Raw genomic sequence first — 27750 nt, forward strand, 5'->3', positions numbered from 1 at the left:
GGCACTCTGTATGTCTGAACCCAGGTATCCCACGTTGACTTTGGAGGGTAGATATGTGATTCCATTTTGCAGGTGAGGACGTGAAGGCTTACAAAGAGCCGAAGTCACTTGCAGCAGGTCCGACGGCCGGGAGGTGGCAGAACTGGGTTGGGAGCCAGGGCCGTCTGCCCCCGACACTCCTGCTTTTCTTGTGTATCATTCTGCTGTACCTGTTCCAGCTTTCTGTCCTGTTTGTGGGGACAGCCATATCTCAGAGACTGTGGAGCTGAGCTGGGGAGAACCTGGAAGGCCCTGTCCCTAGGGATTCCTCCCCCTGCCCCAACTGCCTCATAGGGCTGGGGGCAGGGTCGTTCGTGAGCACTGCTACAGGCCCCGTGGGTCAGTGTTCGGCCCTCCCACCCAGGCGAGAGCTTGGTCCTGTCATTTTCCCAACACTGCCCCACGCAGAGAAGAGGGACAGGACCAAAGAGCTGCCTGTGGCTCCTCTGCTGGGAGCTGTGCTCCTGGGAGAGGCCCTCTGGGATGATGAGTCAGGAGTGAAAGGGTCAGCTGACCGGTGCCGCATCCCAGAAATGTCAGAGCTGTGACTACTTGGGCTGCCCCTAGCCCCCACAGACTTCCAGTGTCTTGCATTGGGCCCTGTCAGGGAGACTGTAGCCTCCCTCACCTTTCGGATTCTGTCTAGTGTAACTGGACCACTTGGCATGAAGCTCCTTGTATCTTTTCTCCAACACCCTCATCTTCCCTAGCACGACTGTGGATGCCAGAGCCTTCTCCGGGGACCACAGGGTCAACCAAATGGGAGCCAGGTGCTGATGAAGGCTGGGCAGCAGAGAAGCCCCTGCGACAATTCTGGGTTCTTTTGGGTGGAAGTCATTCATGAATGGGTTCATTACATAGCAGTTAGCTGCTGAAGGCCCGTGGCACGCAGACCATATCGGGAGAGGCAGAGGGGCTGAAGCCAGGGTTCCTGCAGGGGCTGTCAGTCTGGCTGAGGGGACGAGGTGAGCCCTTGGCAGGCCTGGGTGTGGTCATCGTCCCCACAAGGGGACAGACAAGAGGGAGAAACTCCCAAAGACCAGGGTGATGAGGAATGGCTTCAGGAGGGAGGGCTGTGGGATTTCGAGTACTTGCTGGAATTGTCCAGATGGCGCTTCATGGTGGGTGAGGGGCCTGTGTTTCTGGGCAAGACAAAGCAAGAACTTCTGTGAGTCACAGTCAGCCAGGCAGGGGTGCCTCTCCCACCAGCCAGGCAGGGGTGCCTCTCCCTCCTCCTCGTCTTCCTCCTCCCCTTCTTCCTCCTCTGTCCACATGGTCTTGAGGAGGTTTAGAGTTTCTAGTACTTGAGAATCCTCAGAGTTCTAAGGATGTTACGACTGTCCTTGGCCTGCAGGTTGAGAAATCTTGCATTGAAAATGATAAGCTGGCACATAGGTATTCCTGCCATGTTGAGGTATCCACAAAACAAACACAAATGTGCAAATGAGGTTCAGATCGGGCACAGATCCACAGTATTCTGTATTTCTCACCAAGTCTAGCGGAACCCCAAACTAGGCTGTGAGTGTCTGGGGCTCCACCAAGCCCAGGTTGAGAACACATAGCAGCCCAGAAGGGCTGTGCTTTCATCAGAAGCTTGCCTGCCCTGGAGGGAAGTGGAGGAACATGGAGGGCCAGCACCCCAGCCCTCTGTACCTTGTGTGAAGGTGGAGGGGGTTCTCCCCATAGATGGGAAACCAGTAGGAGAGAGAGAGAGGTGGGTACTCTGTATTTAGGTTCTCCTTTCTTTGGAACCTCTCCAGGATTCAACCTGGCAGAGAGGTTTCTTCTAGGCCTTTCCCCTGTAGTTAACATGTTCCCTCCTCCTTCCCCTCCCCCCACCCCAAACCATGCCATTATGATTGAAAGTCTTTCACTTGCTAGGAAAAGGAGGCAGGGGGAAGTAAGTTCTAAACTTTCCATTAGATAGTTGGCATAAGATGTCTTCTGGGGTAGTTGGATTAAACCCCGGCAGTTCTCTCACTGACTATTAGAAGCTAATTGAGCACCAGGAGCTCATTGGTGGCTGCAATGAGCATTTTGTTGGGGTAATTATGCAAGGCCACAGTCGTTCTCTGTAACAAGGTAACTCCAGGTAAGGAGAGAACTCCCTGAAACTTTAGATTTGCTGGAGTCTTCCTCATTTGCCTTCACTAACATAAGCCAAGGACAGACAAAGGCCCAAAGACCAGATCTTTGAGGAGGCTGCTATCCATTCGGGATTTCTGCCTGCATGGCCTGGATCTCATGGTCCCTTTGTCATGGCCTGATGGGAACAAGCCAGTACATGGGGGACAGCCCTGCTGGGCCAGTTTTGCATCGATTGAGATATTAGGGGTCTAGAGTCAGATGCTCTGAAATATAGTAAGGGACAGATGGCAGGCTTTGGAAATCTGGGAACAGCTGACCAGATGCAAGAGAGTCACAGGCCAGTGTCTTTATCAGGGACCTGTGTTCTGAGAACAAGGCCTGACTGCAAGTAAGAATTCCTGAATCTCTCTCTCTCTTTCTCTCTTTCTCTCTTTCGCTCTCTCTCTCTCTCTCTCTTTCTCTCTCTCTCTCTCTCTCTCTCTCTCTCTCTCTCTCTCTCACTCTTTCTGTGTCATGGGTGGGTGAGGTGTGGGCCTGCATAAATGGGGCCAATACAGCAACTCCTGGGGGTCTTTCTTATTCCAGAGGATTCTTTATGATGGAATGCTCCTACATATGCTGCCTTCCCAGCACCCAGAACCTTCATCAGGAGGTAGGAGCCCGAAGCTGCCATCCAGAAGTCCTGGGCTAAGTGGGTCGGGAGTGGGACCTCTCAGTGCCCTTTGACAGGGGTGCTGGGGCCTGGCCAAGCTGAATGTGTCCTTTGCGTGGCCCTGCTGAGCCTCTGGCCTGCTGCTTCCATCAGCACGGAATCATGCCCCTCAGAGGACAGCGTGTAACCATGCTTCCTGGGGCGGGGGGATAGGAAGAGTTGCTGTCACCAGTTACTCCATCTTTCTGACACACGGGACCCGTATGGCTTTCTTCCCTCACTCCTGAGCCCCAAACAGCCTAGAAATCTACTCTGGAACATCCTCAGGACTGGTTTTTGAAAAATATGTGTATATAAATATATACTTAATTTAAAAAAGTCTATAGATATTCTGTTTTCTTCTATTCTCCATCTCCTCCATTAGTTTTCAAAGGCTTTGCCTGCCCTGTCTCTGGCCCGGATCACCTTCTTCCTTTATCTCACAGCTATAAAAGCTGGTCACAGGCAGAGGCTGGCTGCAGCAAGGCAGGAATGTGGTATTTGGTTAAATTGTAAAATTAGCTAGGGAAGTTAATGAGGCATCCCGCCTCTGCCTTCTGAAGAGCAAGAAGTTTATAAAGGGGCTCTGAGCACCTTGCCTATGAAGGGGAGAGAGGGAGGAAGGAGGGGCTGGCTGGGAAGGCGGAAGAGCCTCCTCAGGTGAGTTTGCAGGCCTAGGACCCAGCTGGAGAGTCCCGAGAGGTCGTGTGGCCCCTCAGAGCTTCTGCTTTGAGACAGCTTCCGTCAGTCAGTTTGAGTCCACGGAGTTCCTTACCACGCCTTGTCCACGGACCTCCCAAGATTGCACGCAACCGGCTGTGACTATCCTTTCTGGCGTCAAATTCCCTTTTTGTCGTGTGCAAGGCTGCAGAGACCAGGACTGAACCCTTTGACTCAGGAGGTGCCCACAGCAGAACGGAGACGATCAGAGACCGTGACAGTGGCATCTAACATTTACTCAGGGCCGACAGGGGCCAAGCATTTCACCTCATGATCTCACTCCCTCCCTACCAGCCCCCTCTGAGGTTGGTACCGTTAGGATTCCATTTGATAAGGAGGACACGGAGTTGACTTGCTCAAGAGCACCCCTCGATTAAGAGGCCGAGTTGGGCTGTAAACACAGGTTGGCCTGCCCCCATAGCCACACATCTTAACCTCTGAGGCCAAGGTGTTGGCGTTCCTTTTCCAGGCAGTCCACCTCCCCACCAGCCCCTACTTCACAAGGGACAGATTGTGCGCTGGCGAGCGTCACCCCAAAGCTTTGGAAATCACGGTCTCAAAGGTGTGTGCGGAAGGTTGCCAACAGTCTATTTTCTGCGCGCACCGAATTCTCAGGTCCTCTAATTACACCAAACAGACCTGCCTGTTTTCCAGTAGCAGTCCGAGGTCAACTTAGTGGTCCGATTCGCCTTAATAACGCTCGACACGGGAAGGAGCCAGCCCACCTGCATCTTTTGTGTGAGGTCAGCCAGAAGAGGCGAGCTGCGTTTTGTTGTTTGGGGTCAGGCGGGGGGTGGGGTGGGGTGGTGGTTCATGCTAAGAATGGGCATGAAAGTGTGACAGGCCATATTTCTGTTTGGAAAAGTGTGGAGTCTGAAGGCTTCTGAATTTTGAGCCTGCAGACGTCAGTGCCGGAATTGTAATGTAACACCTCAATTATGGTGCAGGGGGTAAGAAAGAAAGACTCGGAAACCTGCAAGCTTCTTTAGATCCACAGCCTGGGCCTCAATTACGGGTTCAGAAACACCAAAGGCAAGCCAATGAGTGTCATTTTTAACCAGTTTGAACATTTTACTACTTCCTAACATCAGAAGCACCCGGGCTGGAGAGCCAGCTTCTTGTCCTCAATAAAGTGATTAAGCCGAATGGGTGTTGGGGGGTATTATTAGGCTGAGAAGGGCTAAAAATAGAAATGCTCTGTTTTCTGAAAGCCACAGCAGGCCCTGGAGAGCCTGGCAGCCACGATGTGCCACCGAGGGGCCTGCAGAAGGGGGAGGGAGGGTGGCAGTCCCCTGGGCTCGGCCTGAGATGGGGCGGTGGGTGTTGTGACGGTCGAGCCAGGTGACGGGCCTCCTTCCCAGCTGTCATCAGGAAGAGAGTAACAGTGGGAGCTGTGCATTGGTTGTTTCTGCCTTGGTCTGGTGTGTGTGTGTGTGTGTGTGTGTGTGTGTGTGTGTGTGTGTATGTGTGTGACTGTGAATGAATTTATAGCAACTGATAACTCTGGAGTCTAGAATGGACACCTCAGCCTAAAATTTACATATTTAGCCCCAAATGAATTGGATTTATTTGCTGTTCTTGGGGGAAGGGGTCCCATTTGGGCAGTGAATAAAGGGCAGGTTATAAGGGGCACTTGCAAAGAGGGTGGGGAAAGGGGGAGACCCTTGGAGCCAAGAGTGAGCATCTGTTCTGTAAAGCCTTGCCTAGCTGGCTAGGCTGCCCAGGAAGGGGGGGTGGGGGATGGAGAGACTTTTTGGTTAAGTGAAGGTCAACCAAGAAAAACTTGGTCTATTTCAGTCTCTGTAGTTTGCTGTCATTCATCAGTGTGAGAGTCCATTTTTCTACTTGGAAGACAATTGATTTTTTTGTTTTGTTTTTTAAAGTTCATTTATTTTGAGAGAGAAAGAGTGCACAAGCAGGGGAGGGGCAGAGAGAGGGAGAGAGAGAATCCCAAGCCTGTCATGGGGCTTGATCTCACAGACTGTGAGATCAGGAACTGAGCTGAGATCAAGAGTTGGACACTTAACTGGCTGAGCCCCCCAGGTGCCCCTGCTGTTTTTTTTTTTTTTATGATGGACTATCTTGTTTGCTTAGAAATCAAATGGAGAATGCCAACGAACATCAGTCTGGAAGGATATTTCGAATCGGGGTTTTATTGTAAGTCATTCCTGAGGGTCAGTTGTACCTTTTCTCCTGTAGAGCCCTACAAGTTTTCATGGCCTTGACCTCGTCCGTCTCCGTACCAGCATCAGGTGGCAGGGTGGGGATGTTTTACAGATGGAGAAACGGTGGCCAGGTAATCAGGCTTCTAAAATATACCCATGTGCTCACCAGAGCCAGATCTAGACCCTGGTGCTTCTGGCTCCCCGTCCGATGGACCGTAATGCCACATCTCTGCACCAAGAAGGAGTTGTTAGCAGGGCAAATGCTCAGTGGAGAGCATCTGACTGCAGGAGGATGGCCTCAGAGCTTGTGGGAAAGACCCCGCCAGCTCCAGGGTGTGGAGGATGACAGAGGACTGGAGCTCCTTCCTTTGGGATCTTTTTCTCCTGCCCTTAATATGAACACTTTATTCTTTAACCCTTGATATTGTCAAAGCCCTCTAGTTAGGTGGGCTGTCTGTGCTGCCACCCCGATTTTGTTTCTTTTTCTTTGATGCTCACTGGCTGTGAGACCTTGGCTAAGCAAACTAAGCTTTTCTTTTCTTTTTTTTTTAAGTTTATTTCTTTATTTTGAGAAAGAGAACATGGCGGGGAGCAGAGAGAGAGGGAGAGAGAGAGAATTCCAAGCAGGCTTTGCACTGCCAGAGCAGAGCCTGACCCAGGGGTTGAACCCACGAATCTGCAAGATCATGACCTGAGCCAAAACCAAGAGTGGATGCTCAACTGACTGAGCCTTGCAGGCGCCCTCTGAACTAAGTTTTTTATACTTCAGTTTTCACGTCTATAAACCAGGGATAATCTTAGAACTGATGGGAGACTTGAATAGTATGTGACACGTTAAGCAGTTAGTATGGTGCTTATTCCACAGTGTTCGATAGATGTCAGTTCCTTGTATTCTTGTTGTGCCCGTCAGTGCGACAGCATTATTACTCCTCACTGCAGGGCGGCCCTTGTGGGACCCCTACGGCCCCGGGAGGGGAAGGGTTGGGGTGCTGTTGCCCAGAGTCAGTTCTGTTGCTAGGCGCCTTCATGTGCATCTCGCCTCACTTAAACCTCCCGACTCCCTGTGGTCCCATTGCCGAGTGAGTGGTGCCCTCTGGAGTTGTGTGGCCTCGAGGTCCTGCTTACAGGGTGGGAGGGGTGCATCAGTGCCTCCCTGGCAGGTGAGGACACCGCGGCTCCCACAGGTTAGTGGGAGGACCAGAATGCAGTTGGGGCCAGGGGAGGCTGCCTTGGCTTCCCTCTGAAGGTAACTCAAGTGAGTGTTCAATCAGAAGGAGTGTCAGGGAATGTTGGGAGCCGGGGTGGTGGCAGACCTCCACTTGAAATTTTGTGGGCAGACCGGGCTTTGATCTTGGCCATTGCCCTTGGAGTGGCCTGCTTTTGCTTTTCTCCATTGTCCAGACAGTCCTCCTGACTCTTTCCCCAGGAGGCGTAGCGGGGGAGGGGCCCCATGCCGGATTTTGGGTGAAGGCGTGTGACAAGGGACTCTGAAGGTGCTTCAGCAGAAAGGAGCAGGGTAATTGAGATTGAGAGGAGGAGGCCAGAGGGTCAGGCAACTGACAGAGCTTTGAAGCTGCTGGATGCCAGTAGAAACCCGTCTTTACAAAATTCTGAACCTCTCACCTGAGAACACCCAAGTTAGGTCTGGCGGGGGGAAGGCAGTTGTTGGTATCCAAAGGTTGAGGGAATATCCCATAAAATCATGGCAGAAATCCCCACTGACCTTTTTACCTAGTCTCTCACAAATGCCAAGACTGTGGTGTTATCTTTCTTAAACAAAAAGCCGAGCACCTGAAAGCCTTGGTGTTCCCTGGGACCCAGGGGTCAGCCTTCCCCTTGGCCTCATTGGCTCGGCCCGGCTCTGTCTGGCTAATGATTCTCCCGGTGTCTGGACTGTCTGTTCCACTCTGCCTCCCTGAGAGAGCAAGGTATTTCCTTGACAAGGAATCCCCTGACTGAACCGGAGAACGCAGCCCCAGCTCAGTTTAGCCAGCACCTCCCCATTGCGAAGGGTTGTAAGCATAGGAGCTCGCTTTTACAGCTACCGCGGGCTCTCTTTGCCATGTGCTTCCAGATTCTTCTCCCACAACAGCCGTTCATCTTTTCTTCACCCTTAGAGGTGTCCCAGTTTAAAACTTGTCATTTACAGATGGAGAGATTAAGTGGCTCCCCCAGGGCTATACATCTCAGGCAGGGGGCAGTTGGGGCTCTGAATCCATTTCTCACTGTGGCTCTTCAAGAGAACTGGGGTGCTCTTGGCCAGCAGGGCCCCCCTTGAGCCCGTTACCACCTGCCTCATCCAAGGATGCCCCTCTGTCGTCCCAAACATGAGAGTACCATGTGTGGGAGATCCCCAGGGAATGCAAGGTGTCCTCTCTCCTAGGGCATTCATTATAGGCAGACCTTCCCCCAGGAACTGTGGGGCTGGAATATTATGGGCTGAAGTTCTAGAAGGCTCAGGCCAGAGGCTGGCCTTCTAGAGCTCCACAACTTGATAAAGTGGAACTTTATCCATAACTATTCAGGCACCTGCTGCGTACCACGTATTTCATAGGGCTAATAGCCCCATTTTATTTTATTTATTTATTTTTTAATGTTGATTTTTGAGAGAGAGAGACAGAGAGACAGAGAGACAGAGCATGAGCAGCGGAGGGACGGAGAGAGAGGGAGAGACAGAATCCAAAGCAGGCTCCAGGCTCTGAGGTGTCAGCACAGAGTCTAATGTGGGACTTGAACCCACAAACCATGGGATTATGACTTGAGCTGAAGTCAGACGCTTAACCAACTGAGCCACCCAGATGCCCCAACAATCCCATCTTAAAGAGGGAAGCGAGGGTACAGAGTTGGTCCCAGGACCCTATCGCCAGTGAGGAGAACTCCACAGCAGGTCTGGCCACTAGCTGCCGGGGGCTTCACCTCGGGGAGCTGTCTGGTTGGCATAGCATGTCTGGAAGAAGTCCATTCTGTCAGAGTGGGGGCTGACATTCTCATAACGAGAGAGGCTTTTGTGTCATTGCATTGATCACCACCATACCTTGATTAGCCAGTCATGGAAGTTGCCTGGGGAAGAAATGGGTTAAAGGCAGTGCTAAGGGGAACCCCCAAATCAATACTCCTACTTAGACTTCAGGAGAGTTGCATGTTGTTTTCACAGTGACAGGTTTATCCTCCTACTTGTATTTTATTTAAAATAATTCACCTTAAATAGGTTTGCACTCATTCCAGTAGGAGGATGATAGTCAAAACTTGGCCGTGAGTATTGAGGGCCGACTGGAAAGGCGCCATTTCTTTGACCTTCTCCCAAGGAGGTGTGGTTGGGCCCTGCCTTTATTTCCACATTGTTGGTTTGTAGAGGGGATTGTTGGACATGCACAATCGACAGTGCCTACTGCCTTCTTTTATCTTGCTCTTCCCAGAGAAAGTCTGATTAAGACTTGTCCAGAGTAGGAGCTTTTTCTCCCTTTGTTAAGGTAATTTTTTAAATTTCAAAAACATGTTTTTTGAGAGAGAAAGCAAGTGCATGAGCAAGAGAGGAGCAGGGGGAGAGGGAGAGAGAAGGACACCCAGCGTGGAGCCCACCGGAGGCTCAGTCTCACAACCATGAAATCGTGACCTGAGCTGAAGTCAAGAGTTGGACACTTAACCTACTGAGCCACCCATGTGCCCCCTCCCTTTTTTTGTTCTTTGTATTTTGGCTCAGGAGCCTAAAAATACTTTGAATGTTATGATATGTTTAGTGCATACATCGGATGTGTGCGTGGAGCCCACACATTGACAGTGGGGGAGAAAGTAATGGCAGTAGTGAGGATGTTAATGACAGCTCACATTGATTGAGCAGCTCCTGTGGGTCAGGCATGGTGTTGCAGACTTTACATATACTGTTTAAATTAATTGTCACTCAACCCTGTGAGGCGGCTGGTCTGTGCCTGTTTTATAGGTGAAGAAATAGGCACAGAGAGGAGAATTAGCTTGCCCAGGGTGGTGGCTAGAAGTGATAGAACCAGGACTTGCTCCTGGTTTGCTTGACCCCCAAGCAAGGGTTCTTAACTTGTCTGGGGCACAGCTGTATACTGAGCATACATGCTTGTACTGGCTAGGGGCTGTGTTACTAAGCCTGTTGGGTTCCTGCTGGTGCTGAAAGTGGTGACAGAGGAGCAAGGCCCTCTGAGAACTGAGTTGCAGGGATAAGGGACAAGGTGGACCTATTCTCTGTGTGGAACATGAGCTCAGGACCGACCGTAGGATCCTGGTGACAGCCAAGGGCACCAGCGCACCATGGGGACCTCCTGATAGCATGAGGTTTACAGGGTAGGGTAAGAAATGCTCTCTCAGACTAGAGAGGCCTCATCATTTCCTTTTGACCCATTCCACGGTCTCCTCTGAGTGGACATTTAGTCACATTTGGGGGGTCCAGCCATGGAGCATGTTATTGATGGGAAATTGACTTCTAGGGATCTGAACACCTGCCCGTTGTGGGCCCCGATTATTCTCCATCTCTGTTGCACAGCTTGCACACTGCCTGGTGGCTTCCTCAGTCCTGACTTTGATTGGGGCCCGCACTCGTAGTCCATTCACCCCACTGTCCTGTAGCAGATGCCCTTCTCCCACCTCCTTGTCGGGTAGACCAGCCCTTGGACCATATCCCGAGCCAGTCGGTAGGGGCTGGACATCTTCTGATCAGTCCACATCTGCCCCCCAGTGCTTCCCCTTTCCCCTCTCGCCCGAATGAGTGCCCCTTATAGAGATTCTGGTTCTGGATCAGTTTTTGTTTTGTTGATAAAGGAGAAATGGTGAGCGAGAAAGAGAGCGGGCAAGCTCGCCTTCCAGCTCCTCTCGGGGAGAGAACGCATCTCCCTGAGCAAAAGAACACGCAGTGCTGGCCTTTGGAATTGGCAGCCAGAGTACTGTTCTCTGTCTGATAAGAGGTACTGTAAATAAAACTGTCCACCATGGCCCGCTGTAAAATGCCCCGTGTCTGTACTCATTGTTCTGACAGCTTATGCTTTTTTTGGGTCTGCTGTTTTGGTACACTCTGTACTTCCTTATGTAAGCAGGCATGCATATCTCATCAGAACATTCAAGATGTTTATTTTAAAATCTCAAGGAATTAAAAGAAAAAGGACACACTACTCAACGTTAGATGCTGGCAAATGTTAAGTGTTTTTTCAGCGGTTTCCCCCACCCCCTCCCCGCCTTCTTATTAGCATGGAGGGGTGGGGGGGGGGAGAGGGAGGGATTTTGAATTTTTTTTTCTTCTTTCATTGGCTTCTGCCGTATTGACTTCAGAGAGACACCAGCCCACATCTGACTGTGCTCAGCATTGTTTGTCTACCCTCCTTCCTGGATGCTTGGGACCCCCAACCCTGTTTCTGGTTGGGAAGGGGTGGTGGTGGGGGGAGGACAGCTGTGGGGAGCCTGTCGAGCGAGCTTCTTCGGGATTTCTGTGCTGTTGTCATTGGAATGCTAGGCGTTTATAGAAAGCTTTGTGGTTTTGAAAGTGCTTTCCTGGCCGTGTCTCCTTCGATTCCTTCGAGTCGGGATGATCCGTAGCACTGAGTGAAAGTGGCCCCGACACAGGGACGCCTTAGACCATCTCCAGCCTCCTTGAGGGCCGTGGTGACTGCCTCCTTTCTTTTCACCCAGCCTGAACCTGCTTTGAACCCTCCTCCTTCCAATAGCCCTGGTCTGACCTCCTGGAGGTGTCGAGAAGTCAGGGAGAGATGGGACAGGGCAGGAGTCTGGGATATTCTGAGTGGTCAGGTACTCTTGCTCCCCCAGTATAACACATAAGGCACCCTTGAGCCCTCACCTGCAGGATCCCTGGGAGATTGGCAGGGCAAGGATGTCTATCTGTCTGTCTGTCTGTCTGTCTCTCTTTACCACTGAATCTCAGATAAGCGCTCTGCCTGGGCTGTGGGTGGAGGCCACACAAATTTCTGCCAGCTGTTTGAGGGTCCACTCTGGTCATCAGAGGCCTCCTCAGACAGGAGACTCTGAGTGTCCTGGGGGAGGGGTTGCTTCTCTTCTTGCGGGGGTCTGAGTCCTGGGCAGCCGGTGGGTAACAAAGGGCTGAAGGGGAGGAGATCGTGATCCAGGGCAAGCAGAGAGCCCACTCCCAACCTTTCCTTTCTCCGCTCCCAACTGCCTGAGTACCAGCCAAGACCATGTCCTTGAGTTTTAAAAAGGGGCAGTGGAGAACCTAGAGTGTGTGGAATAAGGACTCTGCCACCCCCTAGGGGACAGCCTGGCAGTGCCCTGAATGGCCACTGCCCTCTTCCCGGGCCAGTTCTGTTACTGGAAGCCTCGGGAGAGTTTCTGCGTTTATCAAGCCTTTAGGACCGCAGCTGCAGGGCAGGTAAAGAGCAGGGGACTGGGATCGCGCAGGGAAGAGACATACTGCAGCCCTGCTCACACAGAGCTTACGGTCTGCCGGGGAGGAACGAGAAGAGCTGGGCAGCACAGGACACTTGAATTGGGCTCCTGGGGCTCACGTGGGGAGGATTTAAGAGCCAGGTTGGTGAATAGCTGCCCGTACTGACATGTTGGTCCTTTGACAGATTTTCCTGCTCCCCTCAACAAGACAACCACTCACCTTTAAATTAGAGGGATGAGGTGTGTGTGTGTGTGTGTGAGAGAGAGAGAGAGAGAGAGAGAGAGAGAAAGAGAGAGAAAGCGAGCGAGCAAGAGGTCAGAGTGAAATATGTCTTTATAAATGGGAGACTCACTTTACACAAGATAAATGGCCTCCAAATAACTGTACATTGAACTTCAGTAAAATCAATCATATTTTGCACAGAGGAGTTCTTTAAAGGAATCGTAACCCTGGGCTGACTGGTGGTGATGATGGCTACTCCTTGCTGGCTGTGTGGATCCCCTGGATAGAGGTCCAAGCCCTTCTCCCACCTTGCCAATTCCTCTGAGGGACTTATTCTTCCCATTTTACAGAGGAGGTGACAGACCCACTGAGACCTGGCAACTTCCTGGGGTCAGGGTTGCAGCTCATGACTAGCCTGGCTGGGATTTGAACTCTGATCCGTCTGACCAGAATCCTGAGCTTTTAAGCACGCTCTCCTGCCCGCTGAGGTATAAATAACATCAGTGAGCTCCTGTGTCCCGCAGAGTGCTTGGTGATTGACAAAGGAGTGTGTGTTCACTAATGTCCATCTTCCCCTTTGACCCTCGCAGCAGCAGGTACGGCCATCTTTGTTTCACAGCTCGGAAGGAGGGCCACTCTGGTGGCCGGGCTGGCCTGGGACCCAGTTTTCCCCACTCCGAGTGGTGCTGTTCACTCAGCTCTGTAATCGCTAGGGAGGATGGCGATGGTCCAGCCCGCTGTATCTTCTGGCTGTTCCCTCTCTGCTGTAAATTCCCGTCCCTGCGGTCCACCCCCTTGCTCCCCAGCTCTCCCTCTACCTGCACTGACTCCATTCCAACCCGCTGGCCTCCTCACTCCTCCTCTGTCTGGAATGGGCTTCCATAGACAGGGCTGTTTCTTCTTTCCCCTTTCAGCTTTGCGCTCAGAGGCCAGCTCATCAGAGAGCTCTTCCCTGCCTACCCCATATAAAATGGTGGCCCCCGGCCCTCTGGGTCCCAATTCACTTCATTTGTGTCTCTTTTTATCACTACCTAGTTTGTATTTACTGGGTTTTTTAAAATGTGCCTTTCCTTCTAGAATGTAAGCTCTCTGAGGACAGGGGTTTTTGTCTCTTTTGTTCATTTGCTGTAATCCACCTTGGGGCATGTTCTTACTGGACATGCAAAAAGCATCCCTGTGCATAGGAAAGATACGACAAGGTGTGGTCATCCCTGAGCTGTGACATGCTGTTCTTCCCACTCCAGGAGGAGCCCCAGGAAATTTTGTGGGGGATAAATGCTGATCTACCCACGTGTACCCATTGTGTTCAACTGGCATGACCTCCTTCCTTCCCCCCATCCCTCCCTCGCATTGATGCTTTATAAATGTATTAGGGGCTGAATGATGTCACCGTAATGCGTTTTGGGAAGACCCATGTGGTTTATACACACTTGAATTGCTTTGAATGCAAACCTGACATCATACTGAAGGCAGCAACGAACAACATATGCACAGTAAACAGGCAGAGACTGTCTTATTGATTAACAGATGAGGCCTCTATTATTGATCAAAGCTTGGCGAGGAAATTTATCACTTTTAATTTCAGGGCTGCCAAATATTTCTGCCTCTGAGCCAGCCATTACAGAGACAATTTAAAGGCACATGCCTCCTTGGGAAGAGGGGGGTTCTGCCTCTCTCTGCTGGGCTCCTGTGCCCTGGAACTGCCTATCTTTGGTGCGGGGCTCGCCCTGGGGAGTTGGGGAGAGTCTCAGTGGGGGAGGGGGAGTACTAGGGCTTACATGAATGGGGCCTGAAGTGGGAGCCAACCTTTGTGGTGTCCGTGTGTGCTGAGGGTTCTGACCAGTCTGGGTGGGTCAGACTCTGCACTGACGAGGCCAGGGGACTTTCACCTACTCGGCTCAACTTTGTGACTTCAGCAAGGCAGGGGTGGAGACGGGAAGCTCTGAGGGCAACCAGATGTGGTCAGGCTTGGGCCAAGCCGGCAACCTTGACTAGATCACATGTGCTAATCTGTTTTTATCTTCATCTTGAACTTGTCTGATGGTACACATCCGGCCCTTTATTTCCTACCTGGCCTCCTTCCTTTCTCTCTGCTTCTCAGTCATTGAAACAGATGCTGCGATGACCTTATTGATGGCTGTTTTCTAAGAACCCTCCATACCACATCCCTTCAAGGTGGCGGCATAGAGGTTCCTCACCTGGTTGCAGGGCTCCTGCACGAGGCTGAGCTCCCAGGGCTTTCCAGCCCCTGCTTTCTTCCTTGGGCCTCCCCATCATCTTTCTTCTTTAGGGAGTCGTGAGAACTGTTTAGAACCAAAGAAAGAAATGCAGTTACAGTCCGATCCCTTACAAATCACAGAAAATCATTGCTGGCTAATGATTCAGGACTGGAGAGAGTTCCTCATTGTGGCTTCCTCTACCCCCCTCTGGTCCACTGTGCTCTTTGAGGTCCTGGCTGCATTTCCAGAATAAATGGATGAAAAGTGGTCCTGGATGCCACCTGAGTGATCACACATTGTGACTGTCTTTCCACTGAGTTTCTTCGAAAGCTCTTTCTTAAAGCTTTAGAAGCCACGTGCAGGTCCTTGGCCCAAGGATACCCAGCAGCTTGAAGAGATACCTGGAAGTGATCAAGACCTCCCGGTCTCCAGGAAAAACTCAACTCGAGACATCTAATACAAATGGCAGTATTTGTATTGAAAGCTCTTTTTAAAAAAAAAAAAAACAAAAACATTTTTAAAATGTTTTTATTTATTTTTGAGACAAAGAGAGAGCATGAGCAGGGGAGGGGCAGAGAGAGAGGGAGACACAGAATCTGAAGCTGGCTCCAGGCTAGGAGCTGTCAGTACAGAGCCTGATGCGGGGCTCGAACTCACTGCAAGATCATGACCTGTGCTGAAGCCAGACGCTTAACTGACTGAGCCACCCAAGTGCCCCTGTATTGAAGGCTGTTAAGGAAAAGTGACTCCATATCTTCCCTAAGGGCATTTTATCATTCATTTATTTAGTCAACTCATATTTATTGAGCACCTAGTAGAGGGTAAATTTTGCTCATCAGTAGACAAGGTCAGTGTCCTCACAGGGTTTGCCTTCTACCTTTCCTTCTACCCTTCACTGGCAAGAACTGTTTATCGCTGTTTAATTTAAGCCTATACTGGTGCAAATTGTATTCTTAGTACTGTTCCTTATAGTATGTGCTATTACTCTAAGGCGGAGGTTTTTAAAACTTGTTAAAAAGTAGTGGAACCATTTTTCCAGCTAGAATTTTATGCAAAACTTTTATGTATAAATGGGATGTATTGGAATTTTATTGTTTCCAGTTGGGGGGAGGAAGCCCATACCTCCCCTTCTTATCCATGAAGCATCTTTTCAGAGGGAGCCCTAGAGTACAGAGATTAAGAGCAGAGGGTCTGAAGTCAAGCTGCCTGGGTTTGAAGCCACTTCTGGTGCCCACTGAGCGACACTGGTCAAGCTACGTAACCTCTTGGAGGTTCGCTTTTCTCATCTGCTGAATGGAGTAATAACAGTATGATCTTTTTTTTTTTTTTTTAATCTATTTTGAGATAGGGAGAGCACGAGTAGGGGAAGGGCTGAGAGAGAGGGAGAAAGAGAGAATCCCAAGCAGGCTCTGCACTGTCCGTGCAGAGCCCGATGCGGGGCTTGAACTCACGAACCGTGAGATCATGATCTGAGCCAACGTCGGAAGCGTGACCCACTGAGTCACCCAGGTGCTCCAGCAGTTTGGACTTTTAAAAGCCGGCAGGATCAAAGGAGATGATACAGGATGCATCGTGCCTGCTGCATGGTAAAGCCTCAGGAAATCTGAGATGGTTGGAAAGCAGCACTAGTTTTCTACTACGAATATGTGTAAGAAGTTCTGCCTCTTACAAGACTCTAATACAAACGTAACACACAGACACACTCAAGGCAGTGCTCAGATGCGTAGAAAGGAGCACAGTGTGGGGCCTCTTGGAGAGGGCAGGGCAGAGCCCGTGTGCTCTGTGCGTGCACAACCCGTCTTGAGAATGGAACGGGGCAGCAACAGACAGAACTGGGACCTAGCTGTGCTCCAACTCAGGGAGGGACGAGCGGCTCCCGTCAGGGGTCAGGGCCGGTGAAGACGATGTCCGTGGAGCTGGGTGGCTAACCACTCGGGCCTCGAAGTGACATGGAGGAATTCAGAATCAGTGTAAATTTTGAGCTCTGTAGAACTTCTCGGGCAACGAGTATGAAGGAAACAAGTAGCCTTTTAAGGCACGGTATCTGTGGGGTGAATCAGAGGACATCTGGTGGTGGGGCAGCCATTGAGTCTACCAGTGTTCTGGGCACCACCTGGCAAGGGCCTGGGTAGGGGCAGTGACAGTACGCGTCGGAAGAGATGCACCTGGAAGGTATTTTTTAAGGGGGGATAGATACATGTCCCCCCTTTTCAATATTTATTTATTTTTGAGAGACAGAGGGAGAGCAGGAGCAGGGGAGGGGCAGAGAGAGAGGGAGATACAGAATCCCAAGCAGGCTCTAGGCTCCGAGCTGTCAGCACAGAGCTCGACACGGAGCTCACACTCATGAACCGCGAGGTCACGGCCTGAGCCGAAGTCAGACGCTTAACTGACCGAGCCACCCAGGCGCCCCTCGAAGATACTTTGAATGAAAGCTGCCTAGGGTTGTGGCAGGTGCCCTGTGGCTGAATAACATATGAGAGCCTTGAAGACCGTTAGCGACTGGGAAAAAATCCTGTTTGTCTTGATCCTGTGGCCTTGTCTGTCTGAGCCTCGTAAAAATAATAGTTCTACAAAAGTTGATCAGTTTGAATCGCACTGAATTGATTTTGTTTATTCCACAAATATGTCCAGTAATAGGGTCCCCCCCCCGGGTGTCAGGAAGATACGGCTCTGTGTGTGGAGTGACACAGTCCCTCCCTTGGGAAGCTTAGAGTGTGGCAGGAGACAGGGACGGGTCCACAGGCATTTAGAAGAGTGCATGGTAAGCCGTCGATCTGGAACATACAGGGTGCTGCCGGAGCGTAAGGAGGGGCTACGTCATCAGGACGCGGGGGCAGAGGTTATGGACGCTGGTGCATATACTTGGTGCTAAACTGAGGTGGGAGTGAGCGACCAGAAGGTCAGACACAGGAGGAGCGGGAGGATGGGTGAGGCCTGTCAGTGAGGGAGAGCCTGGCTCCTCCAGGAGCCAGACTGGCCGAGTGGACCGGAGACCAGGGAGCGAGAGTGAGGCAGGGGGAGAGAGATGAAGCAGGGAAGATGAGCGCATCAGGAAGTGCTTTGTGTGTCTTGGTGAGGAGGTTAGATTTTATCCTGAAGACACAGGGGAGTCGTTCAGGGATTTTTGAGTGGTCAGGTGCAGGGGGTGGTTGGGACAGACAGTCTAGTTTGGGACATACTGAGTTAGGGGCTATCCAAGTAGAGGTACGTCAGCATTTCCTACCTTCCCATAAGGTGTAACCTAAGCAAGGGGGCCCATTTCCCCTCGTATTCTTTTTTTTTTTTTTTTTAATGTTTATTTATTTCTGAGAGGGGGGAAGGGGCAGAGAGAGAGAGAGAGAGAGAGAGAGAGAGAGAGAGAGAGAGAATGTCAAGCAGGGTCTATCCTGTTTAGCTCAGCGCCCAACGCGGGGCTCGAACTCACAAACTATGAGATCATGACCTGAGCCGAAATCAAGAGTCAGACGCTTAACTGACTAAGCCACCCAGATGCCCCCCCCCCACCTTGTATTCTTTAGCCCTCTCTGTTCCTCACTTGGAGTCAGCCCCCGCCAGAATCTGCCTGCTTCTTGGGGCATGTCATCTGGACCCCATCTCTGCTTGTGTTGGTTATTCTGATTTTGTTCCCTCTTCTCTCTGGGAGACCCCTGGATGGCGACATCTGGAGCTCAGTTGGGGGTTTGGTCACAACCTGGAGGAGGGGCTGGGCTGGCTGCCAGGGCCAAGCACTGTCCCTGCCTTGATCTCCACAGGTGTCCAGCCACCTTCCCTAGTGTCTTTCTGCACGATTCTGGCCCAGGACCCCTTCCCCACAAGTGGAATATCACTCTCATGATAACGTCTCCCCTTTCTTCCAGCGGGTGCCAAAGCCTTTGTCTGTGACCAGTGCGGAGCCCAGTTTTCGAAGGAGGATGCCCTGGAGACCCACAGGCAGACCCATACTGGTGAGTTGACAGCTTCCCATCCTGCAGCTCCTCCAATGTGCCAGCGCACGGATACCAAGGGACTTGGCGACACCCTCTTTCAGCACATGTGACCTCCATTCCTGTCCTGGGGAGCTGTGGGGGGGGGATGGCTTGTGCCACAGTCAGCTACTCCCGTGTGTGGGGCTGGATGGCAGGAATGTCCGAGTGTGACCTTGCCCTGTAAGAACAGCAGCCCTGGATGAGGCCCACCGTCTCTGCGTCTAACAGGCCACTGACGTCCCGTCTTCACAGAGCCCTGTAGCACATTCTTGTTGAAGTCTTAGAAGGTCTGTGATGTTACCTAGCATCCCCTTCCCTTGGTGAACGTTCGGGAAACCTCTCGCACTCCATCTGTATACCTCTGAAACCCTCAGTGGCCACAGGGGGCCGGTCTGCCATCTGTGAGTCGAGTCATTGTCTAAAAGAAAGCAGTGTGTACATATGACGCGTTCGAACCATTTAGCCGGCGATGTCACTGTATTTGTTGTCAGAGCACTGATTGCATGGCATCAGTGCCCCTCACCACCGCCGTACTCCGTCTTCTTTGCTGTAGCTCAGTGCTGTACTTGACCTCACCTGGCCTGTCTTTCCGTAACTCTGTAAAGCAGGCGGCTACTCCCATGTCATGGATGAGGACCCTGCGGCTCAAAGGAGGGTCAGTGACTTGCCCAAGTTAATAGTGGGGCCAGGAGTGTTGCAGCTTGGACAGCCTGGGTTTCTCCTTGGCTCTGACTTTCCTGTCTGTGAGATCATGGGTTCGTTATTTGAGTTTTTTTTTTCATGCATATTTATTTTTCACAGAGAGAGAGGGAGAGGCAGACTGTGCATGAGCAGGGCAGGGGCAGAGAGAGAGGGAGACACAGAACTTGAAGCAGGCTCCAGGCTCCATGCTGTCAGCACAGACCCCACTATGAGGCTCGAACTCACAAACTGTGAGATCATGACCTGAGCCTGAAGTCAGACGCTCAACCAACTGAGCCACCCAGGTGCCCTGATGAGTCCATTATTTAAACTCTCTTACTGTGGTCATCTCATCTGTTAAAAAAGTGGAGTCATGATAGTACCTACCTCCACAGCAGAGTATTGTCGTGGGGATGAAGTAAAATACTTTATTTGAAGTGCTTTGCTGAGTGTTTGGCTCATAGTAAGCATTTGTTAAATAGGGGTAAATAAATGTATTTAAAATGTAGTAAATATTTATTGATTTCCCACCAGGTGCCTGGCATGCTTGTTGAATATAAGGTATAGTAACATCCAAGACAAATAGCATTCCTGTCCCCTCGTGGCACTGAACTTCTAATAGGGAGACAGTTTAGGCAAATAAGTGTATGATACAATGTCAGATGATAATAAGTGTTAGTAAGAAAATAAAGCAGGATAAGGGGAAAGAGTGTGATAGGATAAAAGTGGTATTTTATATTAAATAGCTTGTCTTCTCTGAGAAGGTGACATCTGAGCAGAGTCCTGATGTGAGGGAGTGAGCCACTCAGAGGGAACAGGTGCTTGCTGAAGCCCTGAGGCTGGGCCAAACCTGACCAGCTCGAGGACCAGCATGAGGAGCAGGGGGCAGGGGAGAGGTGGCAGGGGGTGAGGTGCAGAGAGGGTTGGCACAGGAGGTCATAAATCAGGTAGGTCTCTCAACCCTAGTAAGGAATTTAGATTTTATTCTGCACATGCTAAAAGTCCACTGGAGGGGGATAAAACATTTGCAAATCACATACCTCATGAGGGACTTACAGTTAGAAAATATAAAGTCCACTTACAACTCAATAATAAAAATACAAATAACGGGCAGAAGATCAGCATGGACATTTCTCCAAAAACAGACAAACAGTCCATGAGTGCATGAAAAGATGCTCGGTGCCATTAGGCCATTGTAAGGGAAATATAAATCGAAGTGACAACGAAGTAGTTTTTTATACTTAGCAGGATGTGGCTGCGGTACAAAATGTAGGCAGTAGGAAGCGTTGGCGAGGACATGGAGAAATCAGAACCCTTATACAGTACTGGTCAGCAGGTGAAATGATGCAGCCGCACTGGACAGCCGTCTGGCGCTTCCTCCAAAAGTTAAATACAGAGTTACCATTTACGTAGCAGTTCTACTCTGAGGTGTCTATCAAGACACCTGAAAACCTATGTCCTCACAAAAACTTGCACGTGACTTTATAGATGCATTATTCGTAATAGCCAAAAGGTAGAGATAACCCAGTGTCCACGGATGGATGGATAGACAAAATGTCGTTTATGTGCAGAATGGAGTATTATTTGGCTCTAAAAAGGGATGGGGTACTGATCACACTCTGCAACATAGATGAACCTCACAAACGTGATGCTCAGTGACAGGAGCCGGTCACAGAAGGCTGCGTGTTGTGTGGTTTCATTGATAGGAAACAGCTAGAATGGGCAAATCTATAGGCAGAAAATAAATTAGCAGGTGCCAGAGGCTGGGTGAGTTGAGGAGACCTGGGGAATGACTGCTAATGGGTATGGTGTTTCCTTTTGGAGTGATGTCATTGTTCTAAAATTGATGGTGATGGTGGTGGCACAATTTGGAATGTATTAAAAAGTATCGAAATGCAGTTTATTTTTATATTTATTTAAAGATTTTTATTTTTAAGTAATTTCTGTACCCAACGTGGAGCTTGAACTTACAACCCCGAGCTCAAGAGTTGCTCTACCGACTGAGCCAGAGGGCTCCCCAAACTATATAGTTGAAATGCGTGAATTATGTGTTATATGAAAGATATAAATGATACCTCAGTAAATCATGGCACCCTACATGCACCACACACAAATGTATGTGCATAGACATTTGTAGAAAAAAGGAAATAATGGTCCCTTGGAGGGTTTTGAGTGGGAGAATGGCATGACTTGATTTATGTGTTTAAAAGTGCACTCTGGCTCCTGTGTTGGGAATTGACCATGGTGGTTGCTGTAGTGAACTACTCCAACACTAGATTAAAGCAACAAAGTGTTATGATCTCTGACGGCTCTGTGAGTTGACTGGGCTCAGTTGGGTGGTTTTCACTTGGGGTCTCTCATGAGATTGCAGTCAGGCGCTGTCTGGGTCTGGGGTCATCTGAGGGCTCGACGGGGCTGGACATCTGGGATGGCTTCCTCGCTCACATCTGTGACTCTCAGTGCTCTGCCATGTGGCCTTCCTCTACAGCAGAGTGGCCTGGACTTCTCACATGACAGCTCAGGGCCTCAGGAGTCTGGAAACCTAAGCTGTCAGCTCTGTTAAAAGCCGGGCTAGAGACGTCTAGCATCGCTTCTGCCATGTTTTATTGGTCAAAGCGGCCCCAGACTGAAGGGGTGGGAGACTCGACTCCCCTTCTCTAGGGGTAGTGACAAACACATACTGAGTGTTGCATGGCAGTCATCTTGGGAGACTGACTGCCAAGCTACCGCAGGGGACTAGCATGGAAGAAAGAAGTCTTTCCTGGTCTGCTGCTGGTACCATTACTTTCAGCAATATTTCCTCGTCCTGTGATCTCACAAAATCTGCCTTTCCTGAGTGGAAAACACAGTCTCGGTCTGTTCCGCCCTGGCCCGTGAGGACTAGAAGAGTGCTTTCTAGGTGAGCATCTCCCTGGCTTGGTTATGGAGAAGGTGACTTGGCCAGGTGACTTTGACCAGGGTTCCAGACCTGGTTATCTTGAAAGCCAGGGAAAGACCCAGGTGTCCCCAGGTCCCAGCCAGCTTCTTAATGCTGGACCACATGAAGTGGAGAATCTCGCTCTGAGAATTCTGATCTGGGGCTTGTGGAGACTGAGTGGTGAGCCAGCTTTCCCAAATAGCTTAATCTGTCCACACAGATTAAATCAGCAGCAGGGAGCAAGCCACCTCTCAGCTGGGATCAGAGGAGGTGGCTGAGTCCCTGAGGGGTGAGCAGATGGGGGAGGTTATTTGCAAACAGGCCTCATGCACTTACTGAGCACCTTGTGTGTGCCTGGCACCCACTGCGGATACAGCAGTGACCATTACAGACATGATTTCTATTTTTTTTCAACCCATTTTATGGAGATATAATTCACATACCATACAGATCACCTGTTAAAAGTATACAGTTTAATGATTTTTGGTATATTACACCATTTTTAGAATTGTGGCAAAATATCTATCACATAGAATTTGCCATTTAATAATCATTTTTAAGCATACAATTCAGTGGCGTGAATGCCATTTCAACCTAGTTTTTTAGAATCTGGGTTGATGTGGCTTTGAAAGTTGGGAGCCATCTTAGGTCCAATGCTTTTCTAGGATTTATTAAATTAAGTGAGTGAGGGTTTGAAAGTGGCCAACACCTTCCAGAAAAGGATATTTGTTTCAGTGGTTGGAAAGAGCCTGGAGTTTGAGTCTGAAGCCTGGGATGGGGCTCTGACTCCGCTCTCTGGGAGGTGGTTGACCTTGACTTGTTCCTCATCCTTTCTTCCCTAGAGGTCACCTCCCCCGCAAAAGGAAAATAGTGTGATCCTGTGGCAGAGGCGGGCCCGGCCCATCCAGCCTCACTTCCACTTTTTCTCCAGGTTGAGTCAGTGGAGCTCTTGAAAGGGGTGAGAAATGGGAAAATGAATCCAAATGAGGGATGACAGATGAAGGTGGGTGCTTCCGGAAAGGCTCCCTCTGCGCCTGGGCGTGAGCTGTGGGCCAGCTCCCCCGGTTGGCTGGGAGCACTGGGACACTTGCTGGTGCAGGCTGGCGGGCTGGGCTGCCTTATCCTTTGGCAAGGAGGTGACTCTTCTGACACCTGGCGGAGCTCATTTATAGTTGTGTTGCCTGCGGAATCCAGGTAGCTCCCTGGCCCCCCCTCAGAATCCCTGAAGGAACACAGCTTGAAATCTGTCTTCCATTTCTGTTGTAAGAAAGGGGGCCCACGAAGTAGAGAGAGGCCTAAGTATAAGGAACGCTGACAGTAACACTGAAGTTGCTGGATTGAGAGCAGCTGACTGCGGTGCCAGGTGCCATTGGAGAGCCACCAGGAGAGCAGAGAGAGTTCTGAAGAGGGAGAGGAGCCGTGGAGACCCTGGGGAGAAGGAAAACCATGGCATTGCTGCTTTGTGTTTCTGATACCTTAGTTGATAAAATCCGTTTCTGTCTCATACCCAGTTGATAGATGAGAAAGTGGAGGCCTAGAAGCCACCTGCTAGGAAGTGGAGAGCTGGCACTTGACCCAACTCCAACTCCACTGCTCTTTCTACTGCCCCCCAGCTGCCTCCACAGTGACTTAACTGTTGTCCACGAGTGGGTGGCTGCACAGTTAGGGAGTGCCTGTTCAGAGATCATTTTGCTCAGGGCCCTGTCTGGGCAGAGCTCTTTTGGATCCCTGTGACCCATTTAACTAAGAATCCTCAACACCCTGATTCCCCCTCTCTCCCTCCTGGGATGGGATAGAACTTCCCTGAAAAGAATCGCTTCTAGGAGTGCCATGCCCAGGGCCGCCATGTTGGGGACTGACAGCTAACCTGTAGTAATGCATCAGATGGGTGATCATGGTGTCTTTGTGGGGTGGGGTGGGGGCTTGAAACTGAAAAATGAACTTTGTAGAAAGTAGTTTTCATTCCATTGTAGCCAAATGAATGGCATTTACCCATTCCACCCTTTTGACCCCACTTACCCTGGCTTCTCTCCTGGGTGTGTGTGACTTCTCCTACATCCCTTGCCCTGACATCTTGGTGGGCTCAAGCTGGTGCTCTGGGAGGCCTGCTTACGGTTGGGCTGGGCTCGGGCTTTGTTGTCAGACTTTGGTTTTCTGTTTTGGTACAGCGAAGACTTTGAGGAGATAAACAGAGATCACTTTACACCTTTTATATTATGACAAATACATATTGCAAAACACTGCTGCTTCCAAAATGTTTGGGTTGCAGAACAGTGAGGAATTAACAGCTACGCGCCTCCCCGAGATGCCTGTTCTTCATTTACACGTCAGATTTTTTTTTTTAACTGTTCGGTAAAATAGAAAGTGAGGAAACACGCACACACACATGCATGTAGACACGTCCGTGTGCACCCAGCGCACCGCATAGCTTCTATATCGGGAATGTCTTAAATTAGTAAGGAGTTCTTTAAGTCCAGATAAACTGATAAATACCATTAATGGCTTAATTTATACTCTGGGTTTGAAATTTGACACACGGACACTATCTTGGCTCAGGAAACACAAGTGGTTTTGTGCCAGAGGTTTTAATGACCGATCAGTAATATAAATTGCTGCATCACTGAACAGAAATAGCTTCTCCGTGTCATTTGATCTGGAAACTTCTCCGGCCAGGCAGCAGTTAATAAATTTAAAAATAATTACCCTCTTTATTCAAAGTCAAACTAATTAGGAGTGGGTTTTACAAATCATAATGTTGTTCAAGCCACTGTACATCCCCATTTGGGACCTGAACAGGCCTGGGGGCAACAGACGGGATCGGGTAGCATTAATTAGAGGGCAGGGGAGGTACCTTGGCTGCTGAGCTGAAGGCGAGGGGGTTGAGATGGTCGGAGCATGCCCTGCGTGGGAAGGAAGTGGTCTCAGTGAGAGGCCTTGGGGGTGACCTATAGGAACTTTCAGCCTTTTCATTCGTATGTGGGGAACTCAGGGCAGCCGCCTGGCTATGCCCTGAGCAAGACTGGGCCAGGGCCTATCTGTGGAGGTCAGGCCAGAGAGACTGTGAGAACCCAAGGAACAGGAAAGGTGGACTGGATGTCCATGGCTGCTTGGGGAAGTGGAAAGGATGACCTCTTCGAGGACTTTTACTCATGAGGCAAGTTTGGGCACTGATAGCGTGACTTGGGTTTGTCTTACAGACTTCAGGGAAGAAGGTGCCCCTTTAGGGCTTGAAGCCAAGAGTCTGAAGTTCAGAGTATTCTATGCATAGTGACCCCCAGAACTTGGGATCTGGTGTCAGACTGTTTAGATTCCAATCCTCGCGCCGTCCATCACGACCTAGTTTTATGATCTTGGACAAGTTGCTTAACTTCTGTAAACTTCAGTTTCTTCCTTCATAACACAAGGGCAATGATGGTGTCTGTCGTATACAGGGTATGGTGGGGATTTGATAATCCATGCAAAGCACTCAGCACAGGCCTTGCATAGAGAAGGTCTCAGGAAATGGTGGTACTGGTTATGGTCACCGCATCATCAGGATCTTCATCAGAGGCCTCAGAGGGCACCTGTTCCCCACACTGGGTAGGTGAGAAGGGAGGGGCCGTGTTGGTGGCAGTGGCGGTGGAGGAATAGCAGCAGCATATAACTGCCTTCCCGGGGTGGAGGTGGGATCTTCCGGGCTCGTGCAGGCTTGTCTTCTGGCCAGGAGGACACTTCCAGTGTACCCAGAGAGCCAACAGCCACTGGAGCTAAGTGCAGTTGGGAGAGGCGAGGGCAGAATGGAGTTCTCTATGTTGAACAGTCCCACAGAGCAGATTTGGTAGGCCTTAGTTACGGCCGTGGTACCGGGTGAATGCTCAGAGCTGCCCAGGGGAACCGCTGCTTACCAGTATCTAAACAGATGACACCAAAGTCTAGGCCAGATAAGTGCCAAGCTGGGGATAGCACCAAGCAGATACTTGACCCTCCAGGAGTACCAGGAGCATGCCCTGCCACGTTTTGGAGGAGGCCTCCTTGGTTGGTACCCTTGAAGGCTCAAGAACCTTGAGTCTCCTGCTAGTCTTCTGGCCTATGTCTGTTACCATCAGGAGCCTGGGAATTCTGGATCCTTGCCTTCTTCAAGTAAGACTTTCTGTGTCATCCCACCTTAGGCCCTCCCAGTTCCTTGGTGAGGAAACGAGACAGACACAAGATGGCTAAAGTCATTGCCAAGATTGGGAATTCTGGGGCTAGGAAGTTTAAGGGATGCCTTGGAGGCCCAGGACATTGGGTTGAACTAGACCTCTACACTTGCCCCAAACACATTCAGCTCTCTCATCAGCCCCCAATGTGCCCCACCAGGTCTGCTTGGTTAGTGACTTGAGTTTGCTGCAAACCAGAGGACACTATGAAGCTGGTTGGTCTCATCATTCCTTCATTGACTTATTCCTTAAGCTGTAAAGTGCCTACTATGTGCAGGCAGCTTTATGGACCCAATGCCTGATGGTGAACAAAACTTGGTCCCTGTTTTCCCTGAAGATTACAGGGTTGTGAAGTACATGAACCAATAAAATCCATTTGCTTTGTGTGCAGATAATAAAATAGCTCTACTCTATTGGATATTTTGGAGTTCTACTTTTATTAAGTGTTCACAGCAGTCCCAATACCTACACTTTTTTCTTACCTATTCTTCACTAGAGAAAACTTAGACCCAGAAAGATTAAGGAAGACCAGTCCAGGGCGCAGCTAGAATGTGTGCCTGGGCTTCTGCACCTTGAAGCCCATGTTTCAGGGCTGTCTTTCCCTCTCCCAACGGGGCTGGACATCGAAACTCATGTACAGACCAGCAGTCAACTCTGCCTGTTCAGCAGCCTATGAAATCAGGGTTCAGAAGCCCATATTTGTAAAAGAGGGTCAGTTACGAACAAAGAAGCCCAACTAGAATTAGAACCCACGAGATCTTTCACTCCAAACTTCTCTTTACTCTGACTACAAAATAAGGGCTTTCTTTTGCTGGCCTAGAAAAAGTTGCTCCGTTTCCACATTCCTGGGTCACTGAGGAAGCCACTGGGGCAGATGCAAATGTGGACATGCTGGTTCTCATTGTCTTGGCATTGGCTGCAAGAGGGTCCTGCGGTCTAGAAACTGCTAACCTACCTGTTAGCCGAGAGCAGCCATGCCAAGGGATCTGCTGTCCCCTGAGAGTAGAGAGAGCAGGTGCTGGAGAGAGAGCCCTGCCCCAGAGTCCTGTCCTTGTCATTGTGAAGGAGTTAGGAGGCATCTTGCGGTAGCTCTGGAGGGAGGAGGCAGTGAGGACACATGCACGCACACTCCAGCTGGGTGACCGTCTGCTCCCCTTCGAAGGACCGTCCGCTCCCCTTTGAGCTGCACCCCCACCTCCGTGTTGTAAGCTACCTGCTTACACTGGCCCCTTTCTGATTCCTCATATGTTAATGGTGCTTGGAAAAAGGTACAGGGACAGTGTCTGGCTCTGAACTTCAGAGCAGAAAATGAAGTCCTTATCTGGAGGACATTCTGCAGTGAGTGAGCATGCAGGGGACGGCCGGGGTAGCAGGCGGGGCAGAGGATTTAAAAGGGCGAGCAGCCACATTCCGTCCCTCAGGATGGCTGCCCGCCTTGCCCCTCTCCTGCCCCAGATCTGGCACGGGGGCAGCGCTGGGCACTGAGGAG

The 27750-nt window shown here is 50.4% G+C and overlaps 1 protein-coding gene across 4 annotated transcripts in view; it reads left to right on the top strand.

Annotated features, from left to right (window-relative positions):
* Window positions 1-27750, top strand: part of ZBTB16 (zinc finger and BTB domain containing 16) — a 194093-nt gene that overhangs the window by 111928 nt on the left and 54415 nt on the right. For all 4 annotated transcript variants that reach the window (XM_058686783.1, XM_058686781.1, XM_058686780.1 and 1 more), the window contains one exon: window positions 18378-18464. In XM_058686783.1, coding sequence (XP_058542766.1) covers window positions 18378-18464 — 87 coding nt within the window. The remainder of the gene's footprint in view (window positions 1-18377; window positions 18465-27750) is intronic.

The sequence above is a fragment of the Neofelis nebulosa genome, chromosome 10, assembly GCF_028018385.1.
Source record: "Neofelis nebulosa isolate mNeoNeb1 chromosome 10, mNeoNeb1.pri, whole genome shotgun sequence".
Classification (NCBI taxonomy): domain Eukaryota; kingdom Metazoa; phylum Chordata; class Mammalia; order Carnivora; family Felidae; genus Neofelis; species Neofelis nebulosa.